Source organism: Arabidopsis lyrata (assembly GCF_000004255.2).
Source record: "Arabidopsis lyrata subsp. lyrata unplaced genomic scaffold ARALYscaffold_6, whole genome shotgun sequence".
Lineage (NCBI taxonomy): Eukaryota > Viridiplantae > Streptophyta > Magnoliopsida > Brassicales > Brassicaceae > Arabidopsis > Arabidopsis lyrata.
In genome coordinates, this window is record NW_003302550.1 from 4,441,270 (window position 1) to 4,468,630 (window position 27,361).

At 35.4% G+C, this 27,361-nt stretch overlaps 6 protein-coding genes across 6 annotated transcripts; 5 read left to right on the forward strand and 1 right to left on the reverse strand.

Annotated features, from left to right (window-relative positions):
- The first annotated feature begins 4,243 nt into the window (after positions 1 to 4,243).
- Positions 4,244 to 7,633, forward strand: LOC9307525 (synaptotagmin-4). The gene is made up of 11 exons (XM_002871409.2): positions 4,244 to 4,670; positions 4,781 to 4,885; positions 4,980 to 5,030; positions 5,116 to 5,236; positions 5,521 to 5,648; positions 5,727 to 5,828; positions 5,913 to 5,987; positions 6,078 to 6,157; positions 6,230 to 6,380; positions 6,475 to 6,705; positions 6,844 to 7,633. Exons 1-11 carry the CDS (start codon positions 4,566 to 4,568, stop codon positions 7,402 to 7,404), a joined length of 1,710 nt encoding a protein of 569 aa, XP_002871455.1. The 5' UTR covers positions 4,244 to 4,565; the 3' UTR covers positions 7,405 to 7,633.
- A 966-nt stretch (positions 7,634 to 8,599) lies between these two features.
- LOC9307526 (probable sucrose-phosphate synthase 2) lies at positions 8,600 to 13,566 on the forward strand. Its single transcript, XM_021020234.1, has 13 exons — positions 8,600 to 9,051; positions 9,128 to 9,217; positions 9,360 to 9,604; positions 9,695 to 9,758; positions 9,854 to 10,546; positions 10,663 to 10,767; positions 10,883 to 11,014; positions 11,120 to 11,296; positions 11,528 to 11,581; positions 11,660 to 11,722; positions 11,823 to 12,728; positions 12,835 to 12,962; positions 13,098 to 13,566. Exons 1-13 carry the CDS (start codon positions 8,845 to 8,847, stop codon positions 13,366 to 13,368), a joined length of 3,135 nt encoding a protein of 1,044 aa, XP_020875893.1. The 5' UTR covers positions 8,600 to 8,844; the 3' UTR covers positions 13,369 to 13,566.
- A 729-nt stretch (positions 13,567 to 14,295) lies between these two features.
- On the forward strand, positions 14,296 to 17,906 carry LOC9307528 (probable glycosyltransferase At5g11130). Its single transcript, XM_002871412.2, has 4 exons — positions 14,296 to 15,371; positions 15,548 to 15,738; positions 16,481 to 16,835; positions 16,928 to 17,906. Exons 1-4 carry the CDS (start codon positions 15,150 to 15,152, stop codon positions 17,594 to 17,596), a joined length of 1,437 nt encoding a protein of 478 aa, XP_002871458.2. The 5' UTR covers positions 14,296 to 15,149; the 3' UTR covers positions 17,597 to 17,906.
- Positions 17,907 to 18,064: 158 nt separating this feature from the next.
- Positions 18,065 to 19,167, forward strand: LOC9307529. Its single transcript, XM_002871413.2, has one exon. It carries the CDS (start codon positions 18,252 to 18,254, stop codon positions 18,975 to 18,977), a length of 726 nt encoding a protein of 241 aa, XP_002871459.1. The 5' UTR covers positions 18,065 to 18,251; the 3' UTR covers positions 18,978 to 19,167.
- A 171-nt stretch (positions 19,168 to 19,338) lies between these two features.
- LOC9307530 (vesicle-associated membrane protein 713) lies at positions 19,339 to 21,077 on the reverse strand. Its single transcript, XM_021020235.1, has 4 exons — positions 20,594 to 21,077; positions 20,176 to 20,366; positions 19,910 to 20,073; positions 19,339 to 19,727 (listed from the first exon to the last, which is right to left on the reverse strand). Exons 1-4 carry the CDS (start codon positions 20,811 to 20,813, stop codon positions 19,637 to 19,639), a joined length of 666 nt encoding a protein of 221 aa, XP_020875894.1. The 5' UTR covers positions 20,814 to 21,077; the 3' UTR covers positions 19,339 to 19,636.
- A 2,490-nt stretch (positions 21,078 to 23,567) lies between these two features.
- LOC9309566 (adenine phosphoribosyltransferase 5) lies at positions 23,568 to 25,296 on the forward strand. The gene is made up of 6 exons (XM_021023840.1): positions 23,568 to 23,918; positions 24,005 to 24,115; positions 24,353 to 24,445; positions 24,530 to 24,679; positions 24,776 to 24,834; positions 24,987 to 25,296. Exons 1-6 carry the CDS (start codon positions 23,828 to 23,830, stop codon positions 25,056 to 25,058), a joined length of 576 nt encoding a protein of 191 aa, XP_020879499.1. The 5' UTR covers positions 23,568 to 23,827; the 3' UTR covers positions 25,059 to 25,296.
- The last annotated feature ends 2,065 nt before the right edge of the window (positions 25,297 to 27,361 follow it).

Here is a 27,361-nt window from a genome sequence, read left to right on the forward strand (position 1 = left end):
ATAAACCGAAACTCATACTTCAGATCAGTTTATGAATAAAAACTTGTTGGAATTCATGAGAGTAGGACCTAAATCTCGAATGACTATCAAATGTTTTTCATATGTACTCAGAGCTAGATTTGAAAATCATGTATTTGTCAGGTTTTGAACCCTCCACATGATATACTTTGTTGGATATAGTTTATGAATATAGTAAAATGATGATTTATAAAAAAAATTAGCCTCTAAAATTTATAAAAAGATGTAATATAGTGACACTCTCATAGCGGATCAACACGCTAGCGGGTTGGCATTCCCGTGGGGTGACAAGTCGGGTCGTTGTTCAATCGATCATACGATCACACTAGAATGTTCAACACCAATACGGCTCGCTCATATTCGTATATATAATCTTGTTTATTACTAGTTTGTCAATATCACACTAGTCACTAGGTATTCTCTCAAATCACACGTATTGGTGCACTCTTACTCTTGTGATACGTATGCGAGGTTAAAGTTTTTCTCATGTCAAACCGACTTTTAACAAAAGAAGATGACTAATGGACCAAGAACCATATGCTATATTAATGCTTATATTATATCAAATATCTTTTCCTCCAAAACCGACTTCTTGTGTTTTCCTTTTTCCTTTGGCTTGTAATTATTGAGCTTCTAAAAGCTTCTCTTTTAAGTTTTTTGATTATTTATAGAACGGACAACACACAAGGCTTAACAAGCAAGTTTTCCGAGGATTTTGGTCTCTAGCATCCGAGCTATTTCAAATTGTTTAAAGGCAATTTGTTTGGTCCACGTTCAAATGGTTTACTCGTACATGTTAGTAAACTGTCCTACAACATAGAAAGGCAAAAACATTAAACATGTATCTGATAAAATTGAATTTCTCATTCTGATTAGTAGGAAAATGATCATTGAACTATATAGTATCATTTAATTTATTTTCTTCTAACTAAAGACTTAGACCTATATTAACTAAAGTTGTTTCCATAAGATCATATAATCGGTTTTCATCTCGTATTCATCTCAAATGCACCATGCATGATTTACTATTGTTGTTTGTTTCCTATAGTTTTTTTTTTTCTGGTCAACTCCCAATATTATAATTTTGAGTATCCATTTTACCGGCAACGATCAAGTCTTTGACGATTTCTAAGTTGATAGTACTAATTTGTTTATTGTTATTCCGAAAATAAACCTGAGGGCTGGTCAACAACGGCAGTTCAATGATCGAGGAGAGACTTAAATATTCAAAATTTTCTGCTGTTCAATACCTAATTTCAAATGTGACATTTAGCTATAAATAGCAAAATTGAAAGTTAGAGAGGCAGGCACATGATGCTCTTCAGTCTTCAATATGATTAATTGATATCAACCGTTTCAATAATTATGACTATTAAATGCGAGAGACAGGGCTTATGTCTTTGTTCTTTCCTGTATCACTGTTACAAACTCAAACTTTATAATACTACTAACTTTGATGAATTCTCAACTAGTTTGTTTAGGGTTTCTATCTCGAGCCGGGTGATGAAAAAATATGATGTTCGTATTCGTTTGTATTTCGGGTGTTATCAATATTTTAAAACAGAATGTTTCCGTTAATTGTTTTTTCATTTTCTTAAACAACGTTAACTATACATCATTATATTTAAACGAATCATTAAAAAATTGATTACCAATTAAGACAGCAGTTGAGATAGAGAGAAACGAGACATGAGTGATGAGTATGACCCACACGGTTTCATTAAGATGAGTAATTAGCTCTTTAACTTTTTTTTAGCTAGAGAAGAGCCAATGTTCAGACACTAAATGTGACAATCAGGAACCACAAAGAGATGATATAAAACTTCTTCTTTTTTCCTTTTTCTGTTATGTTTCGGCAATTTTTAAGGCTATGGCACAATTTCAATTGGCTTTTTCTTTATTCCTCAAACTCGTTCACATTCTTTCTGTGAGTTTCTGATTCTCTCTTCTGAATAATTCAAATATTTCTAACCACACACTCCTACAAAAACTACAAAAGAAGTTGTTGTTTTCTTTGTCTTTTTATTTGTAGCGTCTAAATAAAAAGAAGTTGTTTATTCCTCAAACTCGTTCACATTCTTTCTGTGAGTTTCTGATTCTCTCTTCTGAATAATTCAAATATTTCTAACCACACACTCCTATATAATCTACAAGACTACAACCACTCACTAGAAAGATTCTGTGTTTTTTTCCTTTTTACTTATGCGAATATTAAGGGCTGTAATGAATTTCCTAGATTCGTTGGGACGCAAATTTATGCATTTCACATTCATATATCAAGAAAAATTAAATTGGCCAAAAAAGTAAGAGAAGTTCCTAGATTCGTTGGTACACAGATTTATGCATTTCACATTCATATATCAATGAAAAAATAAAGTAAGTCTAAAAATTTTAAGCACAGGAGATTTTGTTTGAAGCATAATGCATAAATTAACTATATATGTACTACCATGAGTTTCCACACACTCAATCTAATCAATTTCAATGATGCTTTTCCTTTGTTCTTTCTCATCATTCATGACTAGTGAAATATAGGACAAAACATAACAACTTCATTGTAAATTTGTAATGAATAACAAAATGCCAATTATTAGTTTTGATAGATGAATAGAACAGTATTTTTAATTAGGTTTATGTCTAATTAACGCCTATAATTTTTTTTTTTTTTTTTTTTTTTTAACGCTTATAATTTTGGTTACAACATTATTGCTTTTTTTTTTTTGTCGACAAGATAGCTTTTTTCTTTAAACATATAAATGGCAACACGTGATATATCGGACTAATGCAATGCATAATGTAACTGATGATGAAGTTGATAAAGATACTTGTTCAACAGTTTGTTTACTAGCTATCATATATAACTGACGACACGTTACCTAATGCTAACCAAACAAATTTTCAAAATGAATTGTACCTAGAACAACCATCTTATATATAGCAGTGATTAAATAATTCAAAGTCAATGCTCTCTAATATATCATCTTCTTTTTTTTTCGTTTTAAGTTCAAATACTCATAATAAAGATAATACAATCGGGACCAGTACTCATAAGTTAACCGAACCACATAAGAAAGAAAAAATTGAATTTCTACTTCATAAATTCAGATTATATTTTTCTATTTTAGGTTTGACATTTGCAATACGAAGAGAGTAATTACTTACTTTGAAAAATAAAATGGACCCCTACAATATATGGGGCCAAAAACAAATGTTTCATCGTGCTGTACAATAATTGAAATAGAAAAACGGCGACGTTCATAGTCAATTTGACCTTAGTGTGAGATTCGCGCCGGATATATAGAAGTTGAGAGAAGAAGAAGTGTAATTGAATGCCAAAAGTGATGTAAAAAGTCAGAAATTAGTTGAAAACTAATGAGTTATGACAAAATATGTTGCGTAAGTCCATGAAATTGTCAAGTGATCCTTCCAAGGTTTTTGATAATTGATAACGACTATCGATCTTTACGTTTCCAAGTAAATATTAAGATCTTTGAGCAATATATATAGAATATGACAATCTTTAACTTTTGAGTTAAGTTAGGTCATATTCTTAATATAGTATCAGAGCTCAAGGTTGGTCCAACAAGCAATTTCCCACAAAAATGGTTTTCCATCTATGTGGCCCATATAAATAGCATGTCTTGTTGTATTTCCGAGATGTTGGGCTTGAGATGTTTCCCGTTAGATCTTCTCTCACCCACATCTCGAGGAGACTTATTAGAATGTCCCACATTGCTTGGGATTAAGATCTTTGGACAATATATATATATAGGATGTGACAATCTTTAACTCTTGAGCTAGCTTTTGGGTTAAGTTAGTCCACATTCCTAATAGTAAATTTTAGTAATTACAGTTATGCAGTTCATAAATTTCACCATTTTACATCTGCCGAAAAATAATTATATATATACAAAACTAAACTGTTAATACAAAAAAATACACAGTGTATGCGTATATCTTACTTTCTTTACACTTCATGGTTCATACAGGCAGAAAATTGAATGTTCTTAAAAAAGCGTAAGACAATGGAATTCTGTGTGAATTGGGCCGGGCCCAATCCTAAGCTAGCACGATTTTCGACCTAGTGAGACTGACAAGTAAACCAAACCGACTTATTTTGATTTCGTTCGGTTTGATTTTCTCGACCACGGTCATCTTTTGCACTAACCAAAAAAAAAAAAAAAAAACGGATACTAAGATCGAAATAAAACCAGGGTCTAAATAAGATTAAATAATTAAAAGTTCCAGAAGCATGCAGAAGAAGATTGAAGAAGAACATCGAGATACTGAGATTTAGAGAGGATCAAATCAAAAGCAAAAGAAAAAAGAGAGAAGAAGATGAAGAAGAATCATGTCTAAAGCCAAAATAATCAATAAATTAGATTAGAGAATGTTTGAGCTTGAAGCAATCTCCTCTTTAGGCTTTATTGTCGATCACTAATTAATCTCGAAGCAGAGCACTCCTCTGTTCCGATGAATGGATCTCATCTAAAAAAATCATCGTGTCTCTCTTCCCTGGTTCGAGCCGTCGAGAAGTGTGAACACAAATGGGTTTTCTCTTTGGTTTGTTCATAGGAATCGCAGTTTCTTTCGGTTTGGTAGTCGCATTTGCACGCTATTCTAATGTCAGATCCACTCGTCGAGCTGATTTGGTAAAATCAATTTTCCTAATATGTTTTTTTTTTTTTTTTTTGTGATTATTGATTAGATAATAATAAATGAGAAGAAGAATGTTTTTATAATTCTTTCGGTGGTTTTTAAGGCAAAGACCATTGCTGCATTTGCAAGAATGACTGTTCAAGATTCGAGAAAACTTCTCCCTGGAGATTTTTATCCTTCCTGGATTGTGTTTTCTCAGAGACAAAAGTTGAGTTATATTCTAAGTCTCTTTCACTTCCATCATTTTGTTTTGTCTTTTACCCTTGTTGAGATATTGATACTTGTCCTTGATTAAATTACAGTTAAATTGGCTTAATCTTGAACTTGAAAAGATCTGGCCTTATGTAAATGAGGTAACTTTCATTGCATTGGTTACTTACCTTTTTGAATTTATATTCACTAACTTCGTTTTTTTTTTTGTTGGTTACTCTCTTGTAGGCAGCTTCTGAGCTGATTAAAAGCAGTGTAGAGCCAGTACTTGAACAGTATACACCAGCTATGTTAGCATCTCTTAAGTTCTCTAAATTTACTCTCGGGACTGTGGCTCCTCAGTTCACAGGTTTGGTTTTGTTGCTTCATATAAATTGTCTAGTAGATTGCTTTACGAGGAACACTTATATGCTAATAGTGTCAGATTTATTTATGAAGTTATTATCCGTAAGTCGCTAACTTGAAGATGTTTCATTTTAACAATCTTGTTTATGTAGATGTTTTGCTTGAATCATACGGTTTAGAGGACAATAATGTTGTAATCAGATAAAAGTTTATTTCAGAGTTTTCAAAGTTTTAGCAAGCTAGTTGATTTATGAGCCATTAAAAATCGTTACGCTCACTCCTTTTCAGGAGTTTCTATCTTAGAAAGTGAAAGTGGACCTAATGGAATTACAATGGAACTTGAAATGCAATGGGACGGTAATCCAAAAATCGTGTTGGATATCAAAACCTTACTTGGCGTGGCTTTACCGATTGAGGTACTCCACTAGTAATGCTATTATTATAAAATTTAGTATGCAGTTTTTGGTCTTGAGCTCTGTGTGTTGTTTATACAGGTGAAAAATATAGGATTCACAGGTGTTTTCAGGTTGATATTTAAACCTCTTATTGATGAATTCCCTTGCTTTGGGGCACTTTCTTATTCACTGCGCGAGAAGGTAACTTGGTAAATGATCTTCATTACTTGTTATAATCTCTTAAAGTCATGTTTTAGTAATCTTCTATTGTTTTTTTGTGAGCAGAAAGGGCTTGATTTCACACTTAAAGTTATAGGTGGTGAATTGACATCAATTCCAGGGATTTCAGATGCAATCGAAGTATGCCAAAAAAAAACAAATTTGATATTTCTATTTTTACAGCATAAGTTACCTATTATTGGTAAAAAAATCCAGTAACGTCTTTGACAGGAAACTATTCGTGACGCAATAGAAGACAGTATAACATGGCCTGTTAGGAAAATCATACCTATATTACCAGGAGATTACAGGTTTTTTTTGCTTCTTTGAATGAAAATGTTTTGGTGAAGACCATTTAATAAAGATCTGATGTGTTTTAACAGTGATCTGGAGTTGAAACCTGTTGGAAAATTAGATGTGAAGCTTGTGCAAGCAAAGGACTTAGCTAACAAAGACATGATTGGAAAATCTGATCCTTACGCTGTTGTATTCATTCGCCCTTTGCGTGACAAAACCAAAAGGACCAAAACTATTGTAAGAAATTCCCTCTTACCAGATTCCAATATCTTTATCTTGCGGATTTGGATTGTGCATAACTCTCTTGCTATTTCTCTTTAATGTCATTAAGAGTAACTCGTTGAATCCGATTTGGAATGAACATTTTGAGTTCATTGTGGAAGATGTCTCAACTCAACATTTGACAGTAAGAGTGTTTGACGACGAAGGAGTTGGATCTTCTCAGCTTATTGGGGCTGCGCAAGTACCGTTAAATGAACTCGTGCCCGGGAAAGTTAAAGATATTTGGTTGAAGCTAGTCAAGGATTTAGAGATCCAAAGGGATACAAAAAATCGGGGTCAGGTTAGTATTTCCTCCTACTCGTAAAATTGTTTCCAAATTCAAAAAAAAAAACAATGTAGCAATATATTATTAGATCAAAATATTTTCTTTGCTAACATCTCTTTTAATAGTATTGAAGATATATTTGTGGTGATATAGGTGCAGTTGGAGCTCCTATATTGTCCTTTAGGCAAAGAAGGCGGATTGAAGAACCCATTTAACCCGGACTACTCATTGACCATTTTAGAGAAGGTACTTAAGCCGGAAAGCGAGGATTCCGATGCTACGGATGTGAAAAAACCGGCGACCTCGAAGAAAAAAGATGTGATAGTGAGAGGAGTGTTGTCTGTGACAGTGGTGGCTGCTGAAGACTTACCAGCTGTAGATTTCATGGGAAAGGCAGATCCATTTGTGGTAATCACATTGAAGAAATCGGAATCGAAATCCAAGACAAGGGTGGTACCGGATAGCTTGAATCCGGTTTGGAACCAGACATTTGATTTTGTAGTGGAAGATGCTTTGCATGATCTATTGATGCTAGAAGTATGGGACCATGACAAATTTGGTAAGGATAAGATAGGGAGAGTGATAATGACATTGACACGAGTGATGTTAGAAGGAGAGTTTCAAGAGTGGTTTGAATTAGACGGAGCTAAATCAGGGAAGCTTTGTGTCCATCTCAAATGGACTCCTAGGCTTAAGCTCAGAGACGCTTCTTGATGATTCCTTCTCGGCTTCTTCTTCTCTCGATTACCACATTGCTTTACTTTATTTTATTTTTTATTTTTATTTTGTAATTTTGTAAAGTGTGCTGATGTTTGTTTCTTTGTGAATTAGTATATGATTAATCTTTCTTCCTTGCCACAGAAGAAACTAATACAAGTATTAAATATACGCCTTTTGTTTTGTTTATATTCATTTTACTCGACAATTTAACTTCTTCTTTTAATTCGTAGTATTGTGAATAAATTTGGTTTTGACGATGACCTTTCTTTTAGCACTCCTACTTTACATGATCATAATTAGCACCATGAAAAAAATATTACAAGGAAAGGAAAATAATTATTTAATGACCAACAGATTTCTGTGTTTTAAAATATTTAAATGATAAATTTAAAATACTAATACTAACTAATGACATCAAAAATATTTATGTAAATACTATTTTTGTTAAAGAATATTTACTTAAATACGTGCGTGGAGAAGTGATAGTTTTGATAGGAAAAAATATATAATGATAAATCAATAATTCAACCTAAAGTATGACTTTTGAATATTTCTCTTGTTTTTTTTGGGTCTCTCTGTCAATTGTTTTTTTTAAGAAATTAGATCTACTTTTCAAATTTCAAATATATTCACATATTAAAAGCTTGTAAGTTTATAATAGCTGATTTTGAGCGTGTTACGTGGGCAGTAATATCGTGGCTAGGCATAGTCGTGACTCGTGAAGGTGAAGTAAACAAATGAATTAAAGTGTAGACAGCTGCTCAATGTATTAATGTATTAAGATTATAATATTCGTTCGTATTAATAATCTTCTAATGCTTGAATGCTTGTTGTCAAATAAATAAAGTCAGATTATATATGCTTTTTTTGGTGATTGATAAAGAAATGATTCTTTATGCTTATTCTTGGTCTAGAGTTTGCCAAATGTAAATCCCTCACTGATATCAATTGGTCACTCACACCCAATATGCATAAACAAATCGTCATGGAATCTTCCAGTTCGCTGACGCTTTTACGTGACTCGTTATTTCGACACATCACTCTTTTTATTTCCAAAACAAATATTTTTCTAATAATAAACAGAGTCAATCAATAATTTGATGAGATGACAAAATCGGATATTCCTTCAACAATTTATAGCAGATACTGAAGCTTATAACAATAATTAATACTACTTAAAATTCAATTTTTGGGTGATAAAAAAGAAAGAAAGTGAAGAGACGTTTTTTCCCAAATTCGCCAAATCACCTCTTTCCCTCTCCTTCTTCTTCGTCTCTCGTTCGTTTTCTAGAAACTGACATCTCTCTTCCATCTCCAGATTTCGTAACCCAAAGATCACACAGCCATCATCAATATTTTATATCCGATCCCGAGTTTTTGCAGAGAGATTGCTTTCTGGTTTCTCCGGATCGTTGAGTTTGGGAGCGAACAATAATGGTGGGAAACGACTGGGTAAATAGTTACCTGGAGGCGATTCTCGCTGCCGAACCTGGAATCGGCAATTCCAAATCGCCTGGAATCGGAAATTCCAAATCGTCTCTTCTGCTGAGAGAGCGTGGCCATTTCAGTCCTACTCGTTATTTCGTCGAAGAGGTTATCACAGGCTTCGATGAGACTGATCTTCACCGTTCCTGGGTTCAGGTATACCTCTTCGCTTTGGATTTGTGTATTGATGTTTCTGTCGATTGATCGTGGTTGATTTCTTCTTGATTCAAAGGCTGCTGCGACGAGGAGTCCGCAAGAGCGGAACACGAGGTTGGAGAATTTGTGTTGGAGGATCTGGAATTTGGCTCGTCAGAAGAAGCAGGTTCGTGATTTCGTTTTAGGATCGGGAAATCGATCGTTTGCTTGATCGTTATCTTTCTGTATCTTGTTGTGCTATGAAGATTACTGGATTTTCAATCTGCTTTGATGAGTTAATGATTGGTGGTTGTGAAATGTTTAATCAGGTTGAAGGGAAGAATGCTAAGCGTGAAGCTAAAAGGCAGCGTGAGCGTGAAAAAGCAAGGAGGGAAGTAACTGCTGAGATGTCAGAAGATTTCTCTGAAGGAGAGAAGGCAGATTTGCCTGGTGAAATCCCAACTCTTAGTGATAACAACACCAAAGGAAGGATGTCTCGGATTAGTTCTGTGGACGTGTTTGAGAATTGGTTTGCTCAACACAAAGAGAAAAAGCTTTACATTGTGTTAATAAGGTATAGGTCATTACTTGAGAGTTTGTGTGTTTGTAGTTGGGATAAGTTTGTTTCACATGGTGGTAAGTAATTGTAGAAATTGTCTTGCAGTCTTCATGGTTTGATACGTGGTGAAAACATGGAGCTTGGTCGGGATTCTGATACTGGTGGCCAGGTAATCATCTACCGCAAACAGTTTTTTTTTTTTTGTTGTTTTTGAGTTTTGAAATTTCTCAATTCACACATGTATAAAACGATTTCTGCACTCAGGTGAAGTATGTTGTGGAACTTGCAAGGGCATTAGGCTCAATGCCAGGAGTCTATCGTGTCGATTTGTTGACCAGACAGGTATCCGCGCCAGATGTGGATTCCAGCTACTCTGAGCCGTCTGAGATGTTACATCCTTTAGACACAGATACAGAGCAGGAGCATGGAGAGAGTAGTGGCGCTTATATAATCCGTATTCCTTTTGGTCCGAAAGATAAATATGTACCAAAAGAGCTCCTCTGGCCTCATATCCCTGAATTTGTTGATAGGGCACTTAGCCATATCATGCAGATTTCAAAGGTTCTTGGTGAGCAAATTGGTGGTGGACAACAAGTGTGGCCAGTTTCTATTCACGGGCACTATGCAGATGCTGGTGATTCCGCTGCTCTTCTATCTGGAGCTCTGAATGTACCAATGGTTTTTACTGGCCATTCTCTTGGTCGTGATAAGCTTGAGCAACTCCTGAAACAAGGGCGGCCAAAAGAAGAAATAAATTCCAACTACAAGATAATGAGACGGATAGAGGCAGAGGAGCTATGTCTTGATGCTTCTGAGATTATCATAACTAGTACAAGGCAAGAGATAGAAGAGCAATGGCGCCTTTATGATGGTTTTGATCCGGTTTTGGAGCGTAAACTCAGAGCAAGAATGAAAAGGGGTGTGAGCTGTCTAGGCAGATTTATGCCTCGCATGGTTGTAAGTATCATCTCTGTCCTCTCTGATCCTCTATGTTCCTCACTTCTTCAGGACTTATACGTGAGAAGTTTTTTTTTTTATCATGACTCATGGGTAGCCTTGTCATGTGGTTCTAGGTTATTCCTCCAGGAATGGAATTTCATCACATTGTACCACATGATGTGGATGCAGATGGAGATGATGAAAATCCACAATCTGCTGATCCACCAATTTGGTCTGAGGTTATCATATCTTCAAATCATAGCCTTTTTTTCTTTCTTTAATCAAAGGTTTCACATTTTCTATATTTGATTTTCTGGTACCTTTATACTCACTACGAACTCTTCACTTGGGCAGATTATGCGCTTCTTCTCTAACCCGCGCAAGCCTATGATTCTTGCTCTTGCTCGGCCAGACCCTAAAAAGAACTTGGTTACTCTAGTCAAAGCCTTTGGAGAATGCCGTCCATTACGTGAGCTTGCGAATCTTGTAAGTCTTGCTGTGATTCTTTTTAGAATCATGATCTCCAACTAATTCATTGGAAGTGTGTTTCACTTTTTTTTTCATTTCTTATTTCACTATCTTCGTTTGCAGACATTGATAATGGGAAATCGAAATGATATCGATGAGTTGTCCTCCACGAATTCCTCTGTGCTGCTCTCAATTTTGAAGCTAATCGACAAGTACGACTTATATGGTCAAGTGGCAATGCCTAAGCATCACCAACAATCTGATGTACCAGAAATTTATCGTTTAGCAGCCAAAACAAAGGTAATGGTCAAACGTGTTTACTTTTCTCCTCTATGCTCATGTAAGTCCCAGTATATATTTCTTTTTTTATCTCTTCCTTTGTAAGTGGTTATAGGAAATGAACTTCATAAATTATTTGCAGTGATCATTCAATAATTGTTCCCACATTAAAATAGCCTGTGTTTGCCGCTGTTTCTGGGAATTAGTTTTCCTTGCATTGTTTATCCGTCTTATGTCAAACCTTTTTTTCAGGGAGTATTTATAAATCCAGCTTTCATCGAACCATTTGGACTGACTTTAATCGAGGTATTATCATTTATTCTCTTTTCAGCGCTCTATTCATTTCAAGGTCCCTTATAATTTAACACGCACTGTATCTAACAGGCAGGAGCTCATGGGCTTCCCACTGTTGCAACAATAAATGGAGGACCTGTCGATATTCATCGGGTTTGCCGCTTTTCATATTTTAAAAGAAAATTTTGCATTATACAGCACTGCGCAATCATTGCAGAGCAAGCTATAGCTGATATTTGCTACTAACTTGTAGGTTCTTGACAATGGTCTTCTAATTGACCCTCATGATCAGCAAGCTATAGCTGATGCTCTCCTGAAACTAGTATCTGACAAACAGCTATGGGGAAGATGCAGACAAAACGGCCTAAAAAACATTCACCTGTTTTCATGGCCAGAGCATTGCAAAACATATTTGGCTCGGATAGCTTCGTGCAAGCAAAGACATCCTAAATGGCAGATAGTTGAGTTTGAGAACTCAGACCCCGATTCACCCAGCGACTCTCTTAGAGATATTCATGACATCTCCTTGAACCTAAAACTTTCATTAGATGGCGAAAGGGGTGGAAGTAACAATGGTGTAGATACTAACTTAGATACTGAAGACAGCGCTGCTGAACGTAAAGCTGAGGTAGAGAAAGCTGTTTCAACCTTGGCACAAAAGAGCAAACCGGCAGAGAAATTTGAGTCCAAGATGCCGACTTTGAAAAGACGGAAACATATATTTGTCATTTCTGTGGACTGCAGCGCAACCTCAGATCTTCTCGCAGTGGTGAAAACAGTTATTGATGCTGCAGGAAGAGGCGGTTCAACTGGATTCATACTCTCAACCTCAATGACTGTATCTGAGACTCACACAGCATTGCTTTCAGGAGGGTTGAAACCACAAGACTTTGATGCTGTTATTTGCAGCAGTGGAAGTGAACTCTACTTCACGTCTGCTGGTTCTGAGGATAAGACCGCACTTCCTTATACACTTGATGCAGATTACCATTCCCATATAGAATTCCGCTGGGGTGGAGAGAGCTTGAGGAAGACTTTGATCCGCTGGATTAGTTCTGTTCAAGAGAAAAAAAAGGCGAAACAAGGAGAGATTTTAGTTGAAGACGAGTCTTCTTCTACCAACTATTGCTTATCCTTCAAAGTGAAAGATCCCACTTTGGTAACTACACCCCTCCTCAGTCTATATAGTTTTTGCTCGTCCTGAAACATTGATTTTCGGTTTTTACCTTCTAAATATCAAATTTTATTTTATTCAATTTGTGCAGATTCCTCCAATGAAAGAGCTGAGGAAATTGATGAGAATTCAAGCATTACGTTGCAATGTAGTTTACTGCCAAAATGGAGCTAGGCTTAATGTAATCCCTGTTCTTGCCTCAAGATCTCAGGCCCTTAGGTAATTTTCCATCATAAACCATTATATCTACGCATCATCAAGTTTTCACTTTCTTGGATTTGAAAACCATGAATTATATAGTTTAGGGTTTGAGCTCTCAGTGATGACAGTGCATTTGTATTCCTCTGTTTTCAGGTATTTGCTAGTGCGATGGAGCATTGACTTATCGAACATGGTGGTGTTCGTGGGAGATTCAGGTGACACGGATTATGAAGGCTTGCTTGGTGGAATTCACAAAACAGTGATACTTAAAGGCTTAGCTAGTGACTTGCGTGAGCTACCCGGCAACAGAAGCTACCCAATGGAGGATGTGACTCCACTGAACAGTCCCAATATCACCGAAGCTACAGAATGTGGTCGTGACGCGATTAAGGCCGCTCTAGAAAAGCTTGGGATCAAGCCTTGAGGCTGTTTTTTTTCTCAATAAAAGAAGTTTTTGTTGGACCAATATGCAATGATTGCTAATTGATAATCATAACGGACAACAAAGTGCAGTATTCCAATAAGATTGTCGCCGAATACAATTTTTTTTTGTTGGACTTTTGCGGTGATGTATTGAAATAATCTTTGTATAATCGAAAATTCTCATGTTTACTTTATAGTATTGGTGACATGAAATCTTTATGCGCGCAGTAATCAATATTAACTATGGAAGAGCAAAGTTCTAAGCAGTGCGCTTAGATGCGGTAAAAGATAATAGTATGTCATAAAAGATTCATTTGTAAACTGAATTGATGGTGGAAGCCCCTTGGCCCATTGGTTGACTAAAGGTTAATTAATGCTTCTACACCAAGAGGTCTGGGGTTCGAGTCCCAGATATTACGATTTATTAATAAATTTGCAAATTAAAGGAGGTAAGTGTGCAGGAGATCTCCAGCGAAGTACAATTATAGCCGTTCGCCAGGATTCCACGCAGAGAGAGAAGTGTCGCCAGGTCGTGGATCATTGAAGGTGTCTGTCAAGAGCATGGAGAAGGAAGTGTCGTCTGTCGTAGATCTAATAAGGGTCGGAAGGAATTGTCCGTTGTAGAATCGTCTATGTAACAGTTCTCATAATTTGCAATAAATAATAAATCTAGACGTCAAAAAAAAAAAAACTGAATTGATGAAGTTTTTACTGGTTTGAATAGTATATATAACTTTCCTCAAAAAAAAGAATAGTATATATAACTAAAAATAAACAGTAAAACGGAACAGAATAATCAATAACCGATTGTTAACGTCTTGTCTTTCGGTTTTACCATCAATTTATTTACCATTTCAACAAAAAAAAAGGTACCAAAACCAGAAACTACAAGTAAACAGCAGACAGCAGTGTCGATGTAAGTCGTTAAAGTAGTTGCCTTTTTGCTTTTTCCTTTTGTAGACTTGCTTGGGCTTCTCTCTTTCTAACAAAACTATATTTTAGTTTTGTTCTGAAAATGATATTAAAGTGTATATGTTTGAACAAAAAAAATGATATTAAGTGTATAAAATTCATAGGATTATATGCAATGCACTTTTGACATAGTTCAAAATTTTCCCATATGTAAGTAAAGTAATTAAATACATAATACGTGTCGACTAGAGACTACTAATCGTATATCCATCCTTCTAATTAATATTTACGTCTATTAACAGAAAACGTACAAATCCTCTACAATCTCGAGTTTGACGAGGGGATTATCTTTTATATTTAATTATTTATTAACATAAGATAATTGAGTTGAATGTAATCTATGTTTTCCTTTTTTGATTTATATTTGGATAACCGTAACAAAAATTTAAGCCAATCTAGAATGAAAACAAAAAAAGAAAAACGAAAAGAAAATTAATTAGAGAACCGAACCAAATCCAACCTAAACCGTACCAAAAACAAATTACACGAGAGTCATGTTTGATTCGTTGACCAAAAAATAAATGAATTTTGTTAACCCAAAAAATCTGAAACCGGATTAGACGGTCAAAGAGTAACACACATATAAATCGAAGAGTAGGGGAAGTAAATAAAAAAAGAAGAAGGAGAAGAGAGTAAATAATAAACCTCACTATAGAGACGTCGATCAAACAACCAAACAACCCTAAAATTCATCAAAATCATCTCTTTTTTCTTCTTGCCATATTCCTCCTTGTCATCTGTAAAAATCAAAACCAAACCCTAATTAAATTACACCTTGAAGAAGAAGGAAAGATCCTAATCACATATTTAATGGCGGATCTGACATGTACGACGCCGTTTTTGCTCTATCCATCACTCGTCATCATCCTCTTCTTCTACTCAATTAACCACCATAACCAAATATTCTCCTCCGTCCTCGATGATGATCCTTCTTGTCGTCTCTCGTCTTCTCCACAAGCTGTTTTCTCTTCCTTGAGAATCTTCCCTTTCCGTTCTTCCTCTTCTTGTCTCAATATTACTTCCAACAACAATGTACATTAATTTCTCTTTCAGTTTTTGTTACATCCTTTAATTTCTTCATATATAAGTTTAATTTATTTATTTTATTTCTGTTGTCTTCTAGGTATGAGGAATTAGCTTTGCTAAGAGATATTAATTTATTATTTTGATGAATTATTTAATTTATGTTTGTTTTACATTGGAAACAGTCGACGTCAGAAGTTGTGGTGGTAGAAGAAGTTGATGAAGCGGTGGAGAGAATCGAAGAAGGTTTGGCGATGGCTAGAGCCGCCATAAGGAAAGCCGGAGAAGAGAATCTCCGTCGTGATCGGACGAATAATTCGGATGTGGGATTCGTATCAAGTGGATCTGTCTATCTCAACGCTTTTACTTTTCATCAGTTAAGACCTTTTCTTTCTCCTCACTTTTTTCTATTTTTGCTTACTCTTTTCTCTCTCTATATTTCTATTTTTTTTTTATGTTATTATGCAAATATACAAATTGGTATATAGTGTAACGACATTGTTTAGTTTGATCACCAGGTAATTTCCCTTGTTAGATTTGAGTTAGTTAAGCATCTTTTTTAAGTTAAATTCATGGGCATCACTTAAGCTAAAAAAAGGTAGGCTTGATGAAAAAGTGGAATTAAAAATAAAAATAAAAATATATGTAGCTAACTAGTAGGTACTCATTATGATCTGTACTTTTTTTTTTCCATGACTCCAAAAATCACCCTTAACAGAAATATATGTCAACATCAATATTCTATGTAACTTTCTATTTTTAGCAACCTACACACTACTAGTTTTGCAGTTTCAAGGTCCCTTTTTCCCTTTATTTTTGTTTTAAATATCTTTTTAGCCCCTATTCTTCATGTCTTCATTTCTCTCTCTCTCTCTTCAGAATTCAAAATCACACTTTTTGGAAAGAGTAGTTTTTAGCTTTAAGAGTTCTCCATACTTTCTCTCCATCTTTCAACTTGACATTTGCAAACACATCACTCACTTTGTTCTTACTTCTATGTTAAAAGGTTTAAAAGTCTCACATTATACACTTTATCTATATTTCTAGACAAACACAAAGATATTTATGCAAATCACAGAATATGTAATGTTTGTTCTTTACACATAACAATTAAACAGGAGTCACAGAGAGATGGAGAAGAGATTCAAGATATGGACATATAGAGAAGGAGAAGCTCCTCTGTTTCACAAAGGTCCACTCAACAACATTTACGCTATTGAAGGCCAATTCATGGACGAGATCGAGAACGGAAACAGCCGTTACAAGGCGGCTTCACCGGAGGAAGCCACCGTGTTCTACATCCCTGTAGGGATCGTCAATATCATACGCTTTGTCTATAGACCTTACACTAGCTATGCACGTGACCGTCTCCAAAACATTGTCAAAGACTACATCTCTCTCATCTCTAACCGTTACCCTTACTGGAATCGCAGTCGTGGTGCTGACCACTTCTTCCTCTCCTGTCACGATTGGGTGAGTCCCAATTTATAACCATTTCTTGTTTAGTAAGTAAACTGTAAAAACCCTAACTCTAACTTTCCTTTTTTTCTTCCTTGTTGTTCAAGGCACCTGATGTCTCAGCTGTGGATCCAGAACTATACAGGCATTTTATCAGAGCTCTCTGCAATGCCAATGCCTCCGAGGGATTCACCCCAATGAGAGACGTTTCATTACCTGAAATCAACATTCCCCACAGCCAATTAGGGTTTGTACACACCGGAGAAGCGCCTCAAAACCGCAAACTCTTAGCATTCTTCGCGGGCGGTTCTCACGGAGAAGTCCGGAAAATACTTTTCGAACAATGGAAAGAAAAAGACAAAGACGTCCTTGTCTACGAGTATCTCCCCAAAACCATGAACTACACGAAAATGATGGATAAGGCAAAGTTTTGTTTGTGTCCGAGCGGTTGGGAAGTGGCGAGTCCAAGAATCGTGGAGTCTCTTTACTCGGGTTGCGTTCCGGTCATCATCGCGGATTCTTACGTTCTCCCGTTCAGCGACGTGTTGAATTGGAAGACATTCTCGGTTCATATTCCAATATCGAAGATGCCTGACATAAAGAAGATTCTAGAAGCGATATCAGAAGAAGAGTACTTAGAGATGCAGAGGAGAGTGCTTGAAGTTCGGAAACACTTTGTGATAAACAGACCTTCAAAACCATATGATATGTTGCATATGATCATGCATTCTATTTGGTTACGGAGGCTTAATGTTCGAATCCCTCTTTCAGAGTGAACTACATATTGTTATACTCTTTTATATATAATACACATACATAATATAGGATCTTCAGAAACTAAACAATGTCCCGTTCTGGATTTTCGATTAGAACAAGCCTTCTAGGTTTCGTTTGGGAATGAAACGTACAATTTGCAAGCAGGTCTACTTGTAGTGTTTGGGAAGCCCAAAAAAGGCCCATTTCTGATCATCATTTGAAAAAGATTTTTCCTTTTTAATTATAGACGACTTTGAAGTTTAAACGTAGCTTCTGCCTAGGCCTTCTTGCCCTTCAAGTTTCGCATGTTTCTGACTCGTTCACGTTTGACACTTTCCTTTTTAATATCTTTTGTTTTTGGTTCCTCTGGTTTGAGAAAAATAATTACCAAAAACAGAAAATGTTGACAAAGTCAAGAACGCGATCATAGCGTGATTCGAGTCAAAGTCAGAATCGTTGCTAACTCCAAAAAATAATAAATTATCGTTAAAAAAAAAAAACCAAAGCCTTTGACATAAACGTCTATAAAAAGAGGGAAAGAGAGGAAGAGAACTTCAGATTTTTCTCTCGAGCTTTCTTGTGACCAAAAAAACAAAACACAAATAACAAAAGCTTTTCTCTTTTCCGAACTCAACTACTTTCTCCTTCTCTGTGTTTCATAAGTAAAAGACAGAGATGAGTATATGTTCAGAGATCTCTCTACTTCATGTTCCTCATTGGAACAGTGCATACTCTGTTTTCAATGATGATGACGACAAAGACTCTGTTTTACTCTTCCCTGAGCTCCTTTTTTCTCCATTGAGCAAGTCTCTTGTGATCAAAACCTCTGATTCGTGCGACGTTGTGTCTGTCGGAGAATACAAAGTCAAAGCTAGTCTATCCTCTACTCTTCAAAGCATATTCGATAAGTATGGAGACATCACATCAAATTCCAAGCTACAGTCTCTTTCAACACGAATATATCACCTCGAGACTCTAGCCGAGGTTGTTATCGAACTCCAGTCAACGCCTCTGCGTAGGCTATCTGAAACACGGGCCATTGAGATTCTAGCGATCGTTAATGACATTGAGACGGCAAAGATCCGAGTAGGTTGGCTCCGGTCCGTTCTTGAGGAGGTTCTTGAAGCCACAAGGTACTTTGACAGACGCGAAATGGCAGTTATGGAGAAAAAGGCCTGTGAGCACGGTTTGTTGCTTGCAAAGCAAGAAATGGAAGTGAGTTTGAAGAAGCTTGCAGAGAAGGAGAAGGAGATGAATGAGTTTAGGGAGAGACTGATGGAGACAACAGGGAAATTGGGTTCGTTGGAGATGAAGCGGACGTGTCTTGATAAGAGATTTGTGTTTCTGAGATCTAAAGTCGAGAAGTTTCAAGATCAATCTGTTTTTAACGACGTTTTGTGAAGAAATTTTTGGTTTTATTATTATTTGATTTTTTGGATAGAGAGAAGAACATATCTTTAATTCGTTTGCGTTTCCAAATGCTGATCCCAAAGTCCATTTTTTATTTTCACGTAAATTGGATCTGGCTTTCATATGCTGCTGATATGTATATCGTTAATTGTTTAGGGAATAAACAACAGATTCTTTTTCATTTTGTGGACTTTTGGTTTTTAATCAAAGTAAATCTAAATCCAATCGAATATAAAGCAATTTTGTTTGTTTTTCTTTTTCGATTCAGGTATAAAAAAAGATGAAAACATTATAGAATCTGATTCAATTTTCGATTGGGTTGGTTAGTCAAAAATCAAAATCCCATGAGAACTTAGAAGTTAGAAATTCTTCACAGATCCAGCAAAAGCTAAAAACGTCATCGTATAAAAAAGTTATATAACCTTAACGCGGCAGCGTAAATTGCAAACAGACAGGGGATGATCATTAACAGTGAAATATCACACTAACAAATAACGAAAGATTTTCTAATTCAAAGCAATATGTAGAAACTGATACATGAAAGAGCACATAAACACACATTTTACACAAGGCATAGCTCACATTTCAAAATGGAAGCAGAGTCTGATAAATTCCCAAGAAGGGAATGGTGAAGATAAGAGAATGTCTTCTTACTTGAAACATGAAGGAAGACTTGGCCCATGGCAAACAAAGGCCATCGCGAAGTATACAACCAAAACGAGTACAAGTATCAGAGCAATCCTGCAGAAAAACAAGCCTCATGAGCAGAGAGAAACAGCAACAAAAACTCCACGAAGAAATAATAATATCTATGAAGTGATCAATATCCACAAGAAACCGTGTAATGGAATTGGAGCAAGAAACTGCTGATTTTTGTCTCGTCAAGTTTATCAGGTATATCATTTTCAGATGAGAAAACTTACGTAAGCTTGACATTCCTCCACCACATAATGGTTCTGTAACGGCGAGCTTGCTTTCTGAAACGAAAAGTGTTGCCTTGCATATTTTCGGTTTTATCAACCAGCAACTCCAAGCGCTCCCCTCTATCCAAGACTTTATCAATATTCTCAATCATCACATTTCGAACCTGAAAACAAAATCAAGCATGATAGTTAGTCATGAAGCTACATATTGCATAAATTGTCGACTGTTGAGTACCGCAAAAAAAGAGATGATTTTGTAACATTACCTGAGTCATTTCACCTTTAATTCTGCTCATCCTGTCTGCATTTGGATCATTGGAATAGTATTCCATCTGCTGACTCACAACTCTTGAAAATTCATCATTCATGGAATAAGCTTGAGCAGAATGAATCGCACGGCCATACGTTCTCACAAATCTCTGATGAATATCATCCAAAAACGCAAACGGAATATTCCCTGCAGCAACAAAAGAAGATATCAGAAACTAGACGCAAGTCATATGTGACAAAATCCTAACATCACCAAAATGCTTCCCAGAAAATATTCATCAACATATTTCTAATCCAAATAACAGAGTTCTACCTTCCAAATCCCCAAAATTGAGATAAGATCTCAGCAGAAATCGAAGAAACTCAGAGCCAAATCATGTAAAATTGATGAAATTAGCGAGAGAAGCGGCTTACTTCCGGCGGTTTCATCGGCCATACAGAGAACGGTAAGACCATCGGTTCGTTTCACATGGAAGATGTACCGATCCTGAGAGTAAGACATATGGCTATCGCTATCGTTTCCAGGCAACTTCTCCAAAATCTGCTTCGCGATTGAGCTAGCGTTAGTAGAAGTAGCGCTAAACTCCGATAACACCACCGTTCCACGAGCCACCAACGCAAATATGATCGCCATCTACTCCAGCTCACTTCTCTCTGTAAATCGCCGATTTGAGATTCCAGAAAACCTCAGATCTTGAGAACAACGACGACCAAAAATCGATCACTGATTGGATTAGAGTGTAAAATCGGAGAATTGTTCAACGCCGACTTGTAATCAAAGCATCTCACCACCATACATCTGAAATTGAATTGTTGCAATGATTTTTGAGAAACCCTACATTGAATTTGAGAAGCCCGCTTTACAGTGTGGAAAAAAATTGAATTTTGAAAATATCAGGCGCAACAAAATATCTGGCCTCAATCTAAACTCTTGGGCTTATATAATCATAAGGCCCATTATTGAGCTTTTTAGGCTATTTGGGCTTATATACAACTCTTGCGCTATTTTCTGTATGAATAAAAAAGAAAAAAAGAAAATGTAGTATAAATAGCTCATAAATAAAGAAGCTAGTTGGAACTAAAGTCAAACTAAAGTGTAAAAAGTTGTGAATGATTTTTGTTTTTTTTTTTTTTAATTTTATAAAGCTATAAAGTTAGACAACGAGATTTGGGATATCTCCTCGATGTTGTAACTCTATTGTTATTCTATTTCTCAGCTTCGATTTTTTCTTTAGGTTGTCTCGATAAGCTTTGTGGTGGGTTTCTCGGTACGAGGTTCATTTACCCTTCCAACTATACAATAACAGCCTTTTGTTTTCTCTTTTTCTGATTTTCACCTTAAATCTTAACTACCTCATCATATTCTCTAAATATATTCATTGGAGATAATTACATCATTAGAAAAGTTTTTGTTGATAATTACCTCACTGTAGGCGATTTTGGTTGTATGAAATCGGATGGGGAGATTTTTCTGGATATTAATATAAAACTTAACAAGCATATTGAGCTAAATATGAGATATATTGTAGTTGGAATTGTATTGTCCCAAAGGTTGTTTGGACTGTTTTATTTGTTTGATAGTTCGTGTAGTGGAATTGTTTGATTTTTCTCTTTATTGGAGAATGATTATTTATTCCGAAAGTGAAGTCTCTTTGTATGTTCTCTAGTGGAGCATGAAAGACATCGTTGTAAACTTGTAATCAAATAAATATTTGTTATAGTGGAATTCTGGTGAATTATGATCACATGTACATGGTCTTTACTCGGAGATAATGTTAAGTACTTGTATTGATTACCAACAAATTTCCTTATCCACTATATATATATAAGGAGTTTGTAACTTTGTATAGGGCATGGGTGGATTCACATATCAATGATATCATCTCAAAAGTCCTAAACAGTCCACAGCACGAGCAAAACAAGTTAGTTTCACAAAAAATTGAACTTTCAAAAACTTTCACTTATAATTATGATTGTTTGTTATTTGTTTTGTAAGCTAAGTTATATTTGAGGACGAGCTAGAAGTCTTTTAGGCGGACCTAACATGGGTTAAGGAAATCGTATTAAACACACGAGGCTAGTAGGCTACTACTTCTTGAACTGTGTATTTGGCGGCCTCGTGCCATACAAACAGTACACAAAATTTTCATAGAAGCAGAGAAGACACCAACAAAATATCTTCTGTGAACCAACCAGCACAACGCCACAAACTTCTAATCAGTTCACATTTCTGACATGAAATTTTGTTTTAGCATATAGCATAAAAATTGAAAGTTGAAATTACTCATGATAAGGGACATTTCTATCCAACTGCTCAAAAACGTAATCTTCATTTATTTATGAAGTCTCTCCATTGACTATTTTCTCAAATATTATCAATAATTTAGGTTCTTTTACTCTTATTTGATACTAACGCTTATTAGAAGAGTCATTCTAGTTCTTTTCACAAATATCGAAAACGATATTTAAATTTATCTTATATCCGTTACTAATATACTAAATTATGAGTGAAGAATTATTTGAGCTAGATTATAGAGTTATATCTTAAACTTGAATTCATAACTAACCCCGTACCATACAAAATAAATTTTGTTATAGTTGGCATGTACCACTCAAATCTGGACGCATATTGACTCTGCTGATTTATTTTTGTTCGGTGATCTGCTCCCATGTACCTTTTTACTTACGCTTTGAATTCACATAAAAATTAGTACTACTACTACATAAATGTTATAAACGCAATCTACAAAAGACAGTACTCGTACAAACACAAAATAGTGTTAGTGTAGGAGACAAGAAATATAAGCACCTACGGATTACGAAGAGAGATTTAAGGAAAAAAGAGGTAGCTAAAACTAAAACAAAATCTATCCTACGCCCACCAATAGTTGTAAAAACTTATTTATTACACATTACAGTTCACAAAACTTGTAACCTTTTTCTATTTAAGGAGTATAGTAATAAAAGAGGTAATATCACTATATAAGTGTAGCTGTGTATGGAGGAGACAAGACATAAAACATGGAATGTGAACTAGTTTTAGGAGAATGGGTACATCTTTTTATAGAAAAATGTTTTTTTTTTAATTGTTGTTGATGCAGAGTATCGAATCTCTTTCCTTTATAGGTCTTTCGTTCTAGAGACTCTAGTAAGAAAGAGAAGAAGACTCAAAAGAAAGAGCTAAAGGCCAAAGATTCTCTCGAAGATCCATAAGATTTTCTTTTCTTCTTCGGATCTTTCTTCACTCTCTTTAATACTGATGATACATTAACCTTTGTGATTCTGTTTTTATTGCGGTTCATAAAAACGTATGTGAGACCCATTTCGCGCGTGGGATACACACACTCTTCTCTGTATTAAATATTAAATGCCCTCCCACCCAGTTTCTCTACAACTGGTGGTGAACAGAGGAACAGAGCGAGACAGAGACACACAAGAGAGAAAATATCTGATCTCATTTCATTTCCTCGTTTCCTTCTTCTGCGAGGGAAATTTAATTGTTTTCTACTTTGAAATCTTCCCATTTACTCTTGTCAAGAGAGAGAGAGAGAGATTAATATACACAAGTGAAGACGCTCCTTGACTCTCTCAGAATTGAAATTTCAAAACTTTAGAGAGAAAGAGAAGAGAGAGAGAGAGAGAGAAACGATGTTTGCGGCGGAGAATGGTCTGAAAGGAGATCCAAGGCTTGAAGCTATATCAGCAGCCATTAGAGTTGTTCCTAATTTCCCCAAGAAAGGTCTTTAAACCTTCTTCTTCCTCTGTTTTTTCAGTTCTTTGCTCTGTTTCTTTTGCAATTCTCTGAAGTTGTTTGTTGGGGGATAGGGATTATGTTTCAGGATATAACAACGTTGTTATTGGATCACAAGGCGTTTAAACATACAATTGACATCTTCGTAGATCGTTACAAAGACATGCAAATCTCTGTCGTTGCTGGTAAAAACTCCTCTGTTTTTATTTTATTTCTCTTCCTTATCCACTCATTTCTTTACTACAGTGTTTCGTCATCAAGTTTGTTAAGTAACGCCAAAAATTCGGTGTCTTTCTAAATGGGTTTACATCATATAAGCAAACAAAATACATTATATAAAAAGGAGAAACAAGAATTGTCTTTTTCTTCCTTAAGAAATTTATCGATTTCTTTACATGCAAATGTATGTTATAATAATATAGGAGTTGAAGCAAGAGGTTTCTTGTTCGGTCCCTCCATTGCATTAGCTATCGGCGCAAAGTTTATCCCTTTGCGTAAACCAGGGAAATTACCAGGTTGAATTACATTTTTTACTGCATTCTCTGTTTTGGTTATGATAGAGAGAAACTCTGAAAAATTGGCAAATCTGTGAAATATAGGGAAAGTGATATCAGAGTCTTATGAGCTCGAGTATGGACATGACCGTTTAGAGATGCATGTTGGCGCTGTTGAGCCACGTGAACGCGTCATTATCATCGATGATCTTGTTGCTACGGGCGGCACTCTTTCAGCCGCCATGAGCCTATTGGGTTTCTTTCTTTTTCTTGTTTTTTTTTTTTCAATTATTGAAGAGATTTTTTTTGTTTTGAATTATTATTATGTGAGACACTTTGACGTTTTCACAGAAAGCCAAGGAGCTGAAGTTGTTGAGTGTGCTTGTGTTATTGGCTTGCCTGAAGTCAAGGTGAGTCACATTTAAGTTACTTGTTTAAGAAGTTATCTCTGGTTTGTTCTTCAGAAATGGTATGACTTATAATTTTGTAGTGATAGAGTTTGTTTTGGTTATAATCTCAACTTATATTTGCTCGTTGAGTTTAAATTTTGAATTGGTTTTAGGGGCAACACAAGCTGAAAGGGAAGCCGCTTTATGTGCTGGTGGAGCCTAGTGGATTAGATGAGTTCTGTTAGGGTACATATCGGTTAATTCCGGTTTAGTTTTTTTCCCCTTCAGAGTTCATGTTCTTTTTCCAAATTTCTAGGGTTCCAACTTCTTGTATTCGTTCTCATTTTATGTTCTCTGTAGATTTTGAATTTTGATGTCTGTTTTTTTGTGAGGATTTGGACAATGTGTACTTTCCACGGTAGTGGTTTGTAAAAACCGGGATATTCAAAACAGTCTTTACAATTCCGGATTTGGTGAACCGGTTTTTGTTTGGTAGATTTTCTGATGGATCACTAACTTATCTTAATCAATTTATAAAAACTGTAATCATTAAAAGGGTAAGATACGTTCGTAATTTATGTGAAAAATCTAAAAAGTACAACTAGTAGGCTTACTCAATTTAATGCTGATATTATTGAGCACTGATAAAGTTGGTTGGTATTCTACGACAAAACTATTCATTACTGCAATCTTGGTCCAAATAGTAGTATTCCTTCGATATTGCTACAAGTTAGGAATACAAAATCGTTATGTAAAGTTTTCGGAATACAAATTATTACATAAGCTAAATATTTGTTATTTATTGAAGACTACATGCAATAAAAGTGCATCTATCTAATGAAGCTCTATTTGCTAACAAATTATTAAATCCGTTATTTTACTACTATGAATTCGATCTCACTTTAACGTGAATTTTTGTGTGGGTAGCATTTCCCGATTGAAACTCCAAATTGCTTCATAACAAAACTCAATGTTTCCTATAACAATTCTGATACCAAACCTTTTGTATCGAAATCTCTGCAACAAATATATTTTTATATATAGGCAATTCAATAGTATTTTCTCATATATGTTGACGGCCTTCGGCCGATATATTGATCTTCTAACAATAGTAGTAAACAACCTATTGGACTTAGGTTGAACCCCATAAATTTCCCCAAAAAGAGGCTCAGCGACCATTGCAAGTAGCACGCAGCCTGATTGATATGAGTCAAGGGCCCAATAGAGTACTAATGCAAAACCCAATAGAGTATTGATGCAATTGAGAGCCATTAGAAAAGTCTAGCAGACAGTTGTGTCAACATGTTTGCTGAAGTACAACATTGTATGCTATATTGGTTAATAATATCGGAAGCTCTTGTGTGAAGGTGTAACGATTTGGTAATTAAGCACAAAGTTCGTGGCTATGTAATCGTTTTCTCATAGAAAAAAAAAGTAGTGAGTATCTCGAAAAAAAAATGATCTCGAATCTCAAACGGGAATTGCATAGGTTCTACTTAGCGTGAAAACCAGACAACATGGAGCTAAGGTAGTTTCTTTCTTCATGTGTGATTGTGTTCAACGTGGCTCTTACTGACTGACGATCCTTTTCCCCACCAAAATTTAATTTCCAGAGAAATACAATAAATACAGTATGCGTTCCTTTTACCGACTTATTTATTTTTTTTTAATCGAAACTAGGGTCCGAATGGTAACAGCGTTTTTTGTTGTGCGGGAAAAGCGGTATTATAGTGCGGTACGGTTCAACTGCGGTACGTGCGAGAGAAAAATATTTACGGGACAAGTGCGGTTTGTACAAAATAAGCGGTACGAAATAATATTTGATTGGTGAAAAAACTAATTGCGGTTGTTTCTGTAGGAGGAGTTGATGTTTCGTTGGGATGAGTTGAACCTGTTCTTGTGGAAGGATTTGTGTTCCGTCGACGATTAGATGACATATCTACAATCATTAAATCCAACAATTATTTTATAGTTTTTAAAAAAATATTTTGATAATCTATTAACTATTTTCTTTTATTTTTAAAAGAAATTTTTTGATATATAAACTCAATTAGTTTATGGATATTTATGTTTAGTAAACATAATATGTTTGTGGGGATGTGCCTTTAGTCAAGTGGTTAAGTCCATTTGACTCCGCCTTCCCCACCGGAGTTCGACTCCACTAAGTCGCGTTACTCCGCGTAGTAGGAATTGGCTATGGATCGGGCTTTGTCGATCCAAAGTTGTCAAAAAAAAAACATAATATGTTTGTAAATATTGAAACATTATTCAAATAAAAACAGTGATATTAATAAATGTTACTCCCTCCGTTTCTAAATATAAGGCGTTTTGGAGAAACTCTTTTGTTTCAAAATATAAGTCGTTTTTAAGTTTCTATGCAAATTATATATTACTTTAATATTTTATGATTATTTTTATTATGCAGTCTTTTTTATGATTGGCTGAACTTTTAAAAAGTAGATCTTCTTAATCGACATGCTTTTAGCTAAAACGCCTTATATTTTGAAACGGAGGGAGTATATGTTTGTATATACATGTTATATATATA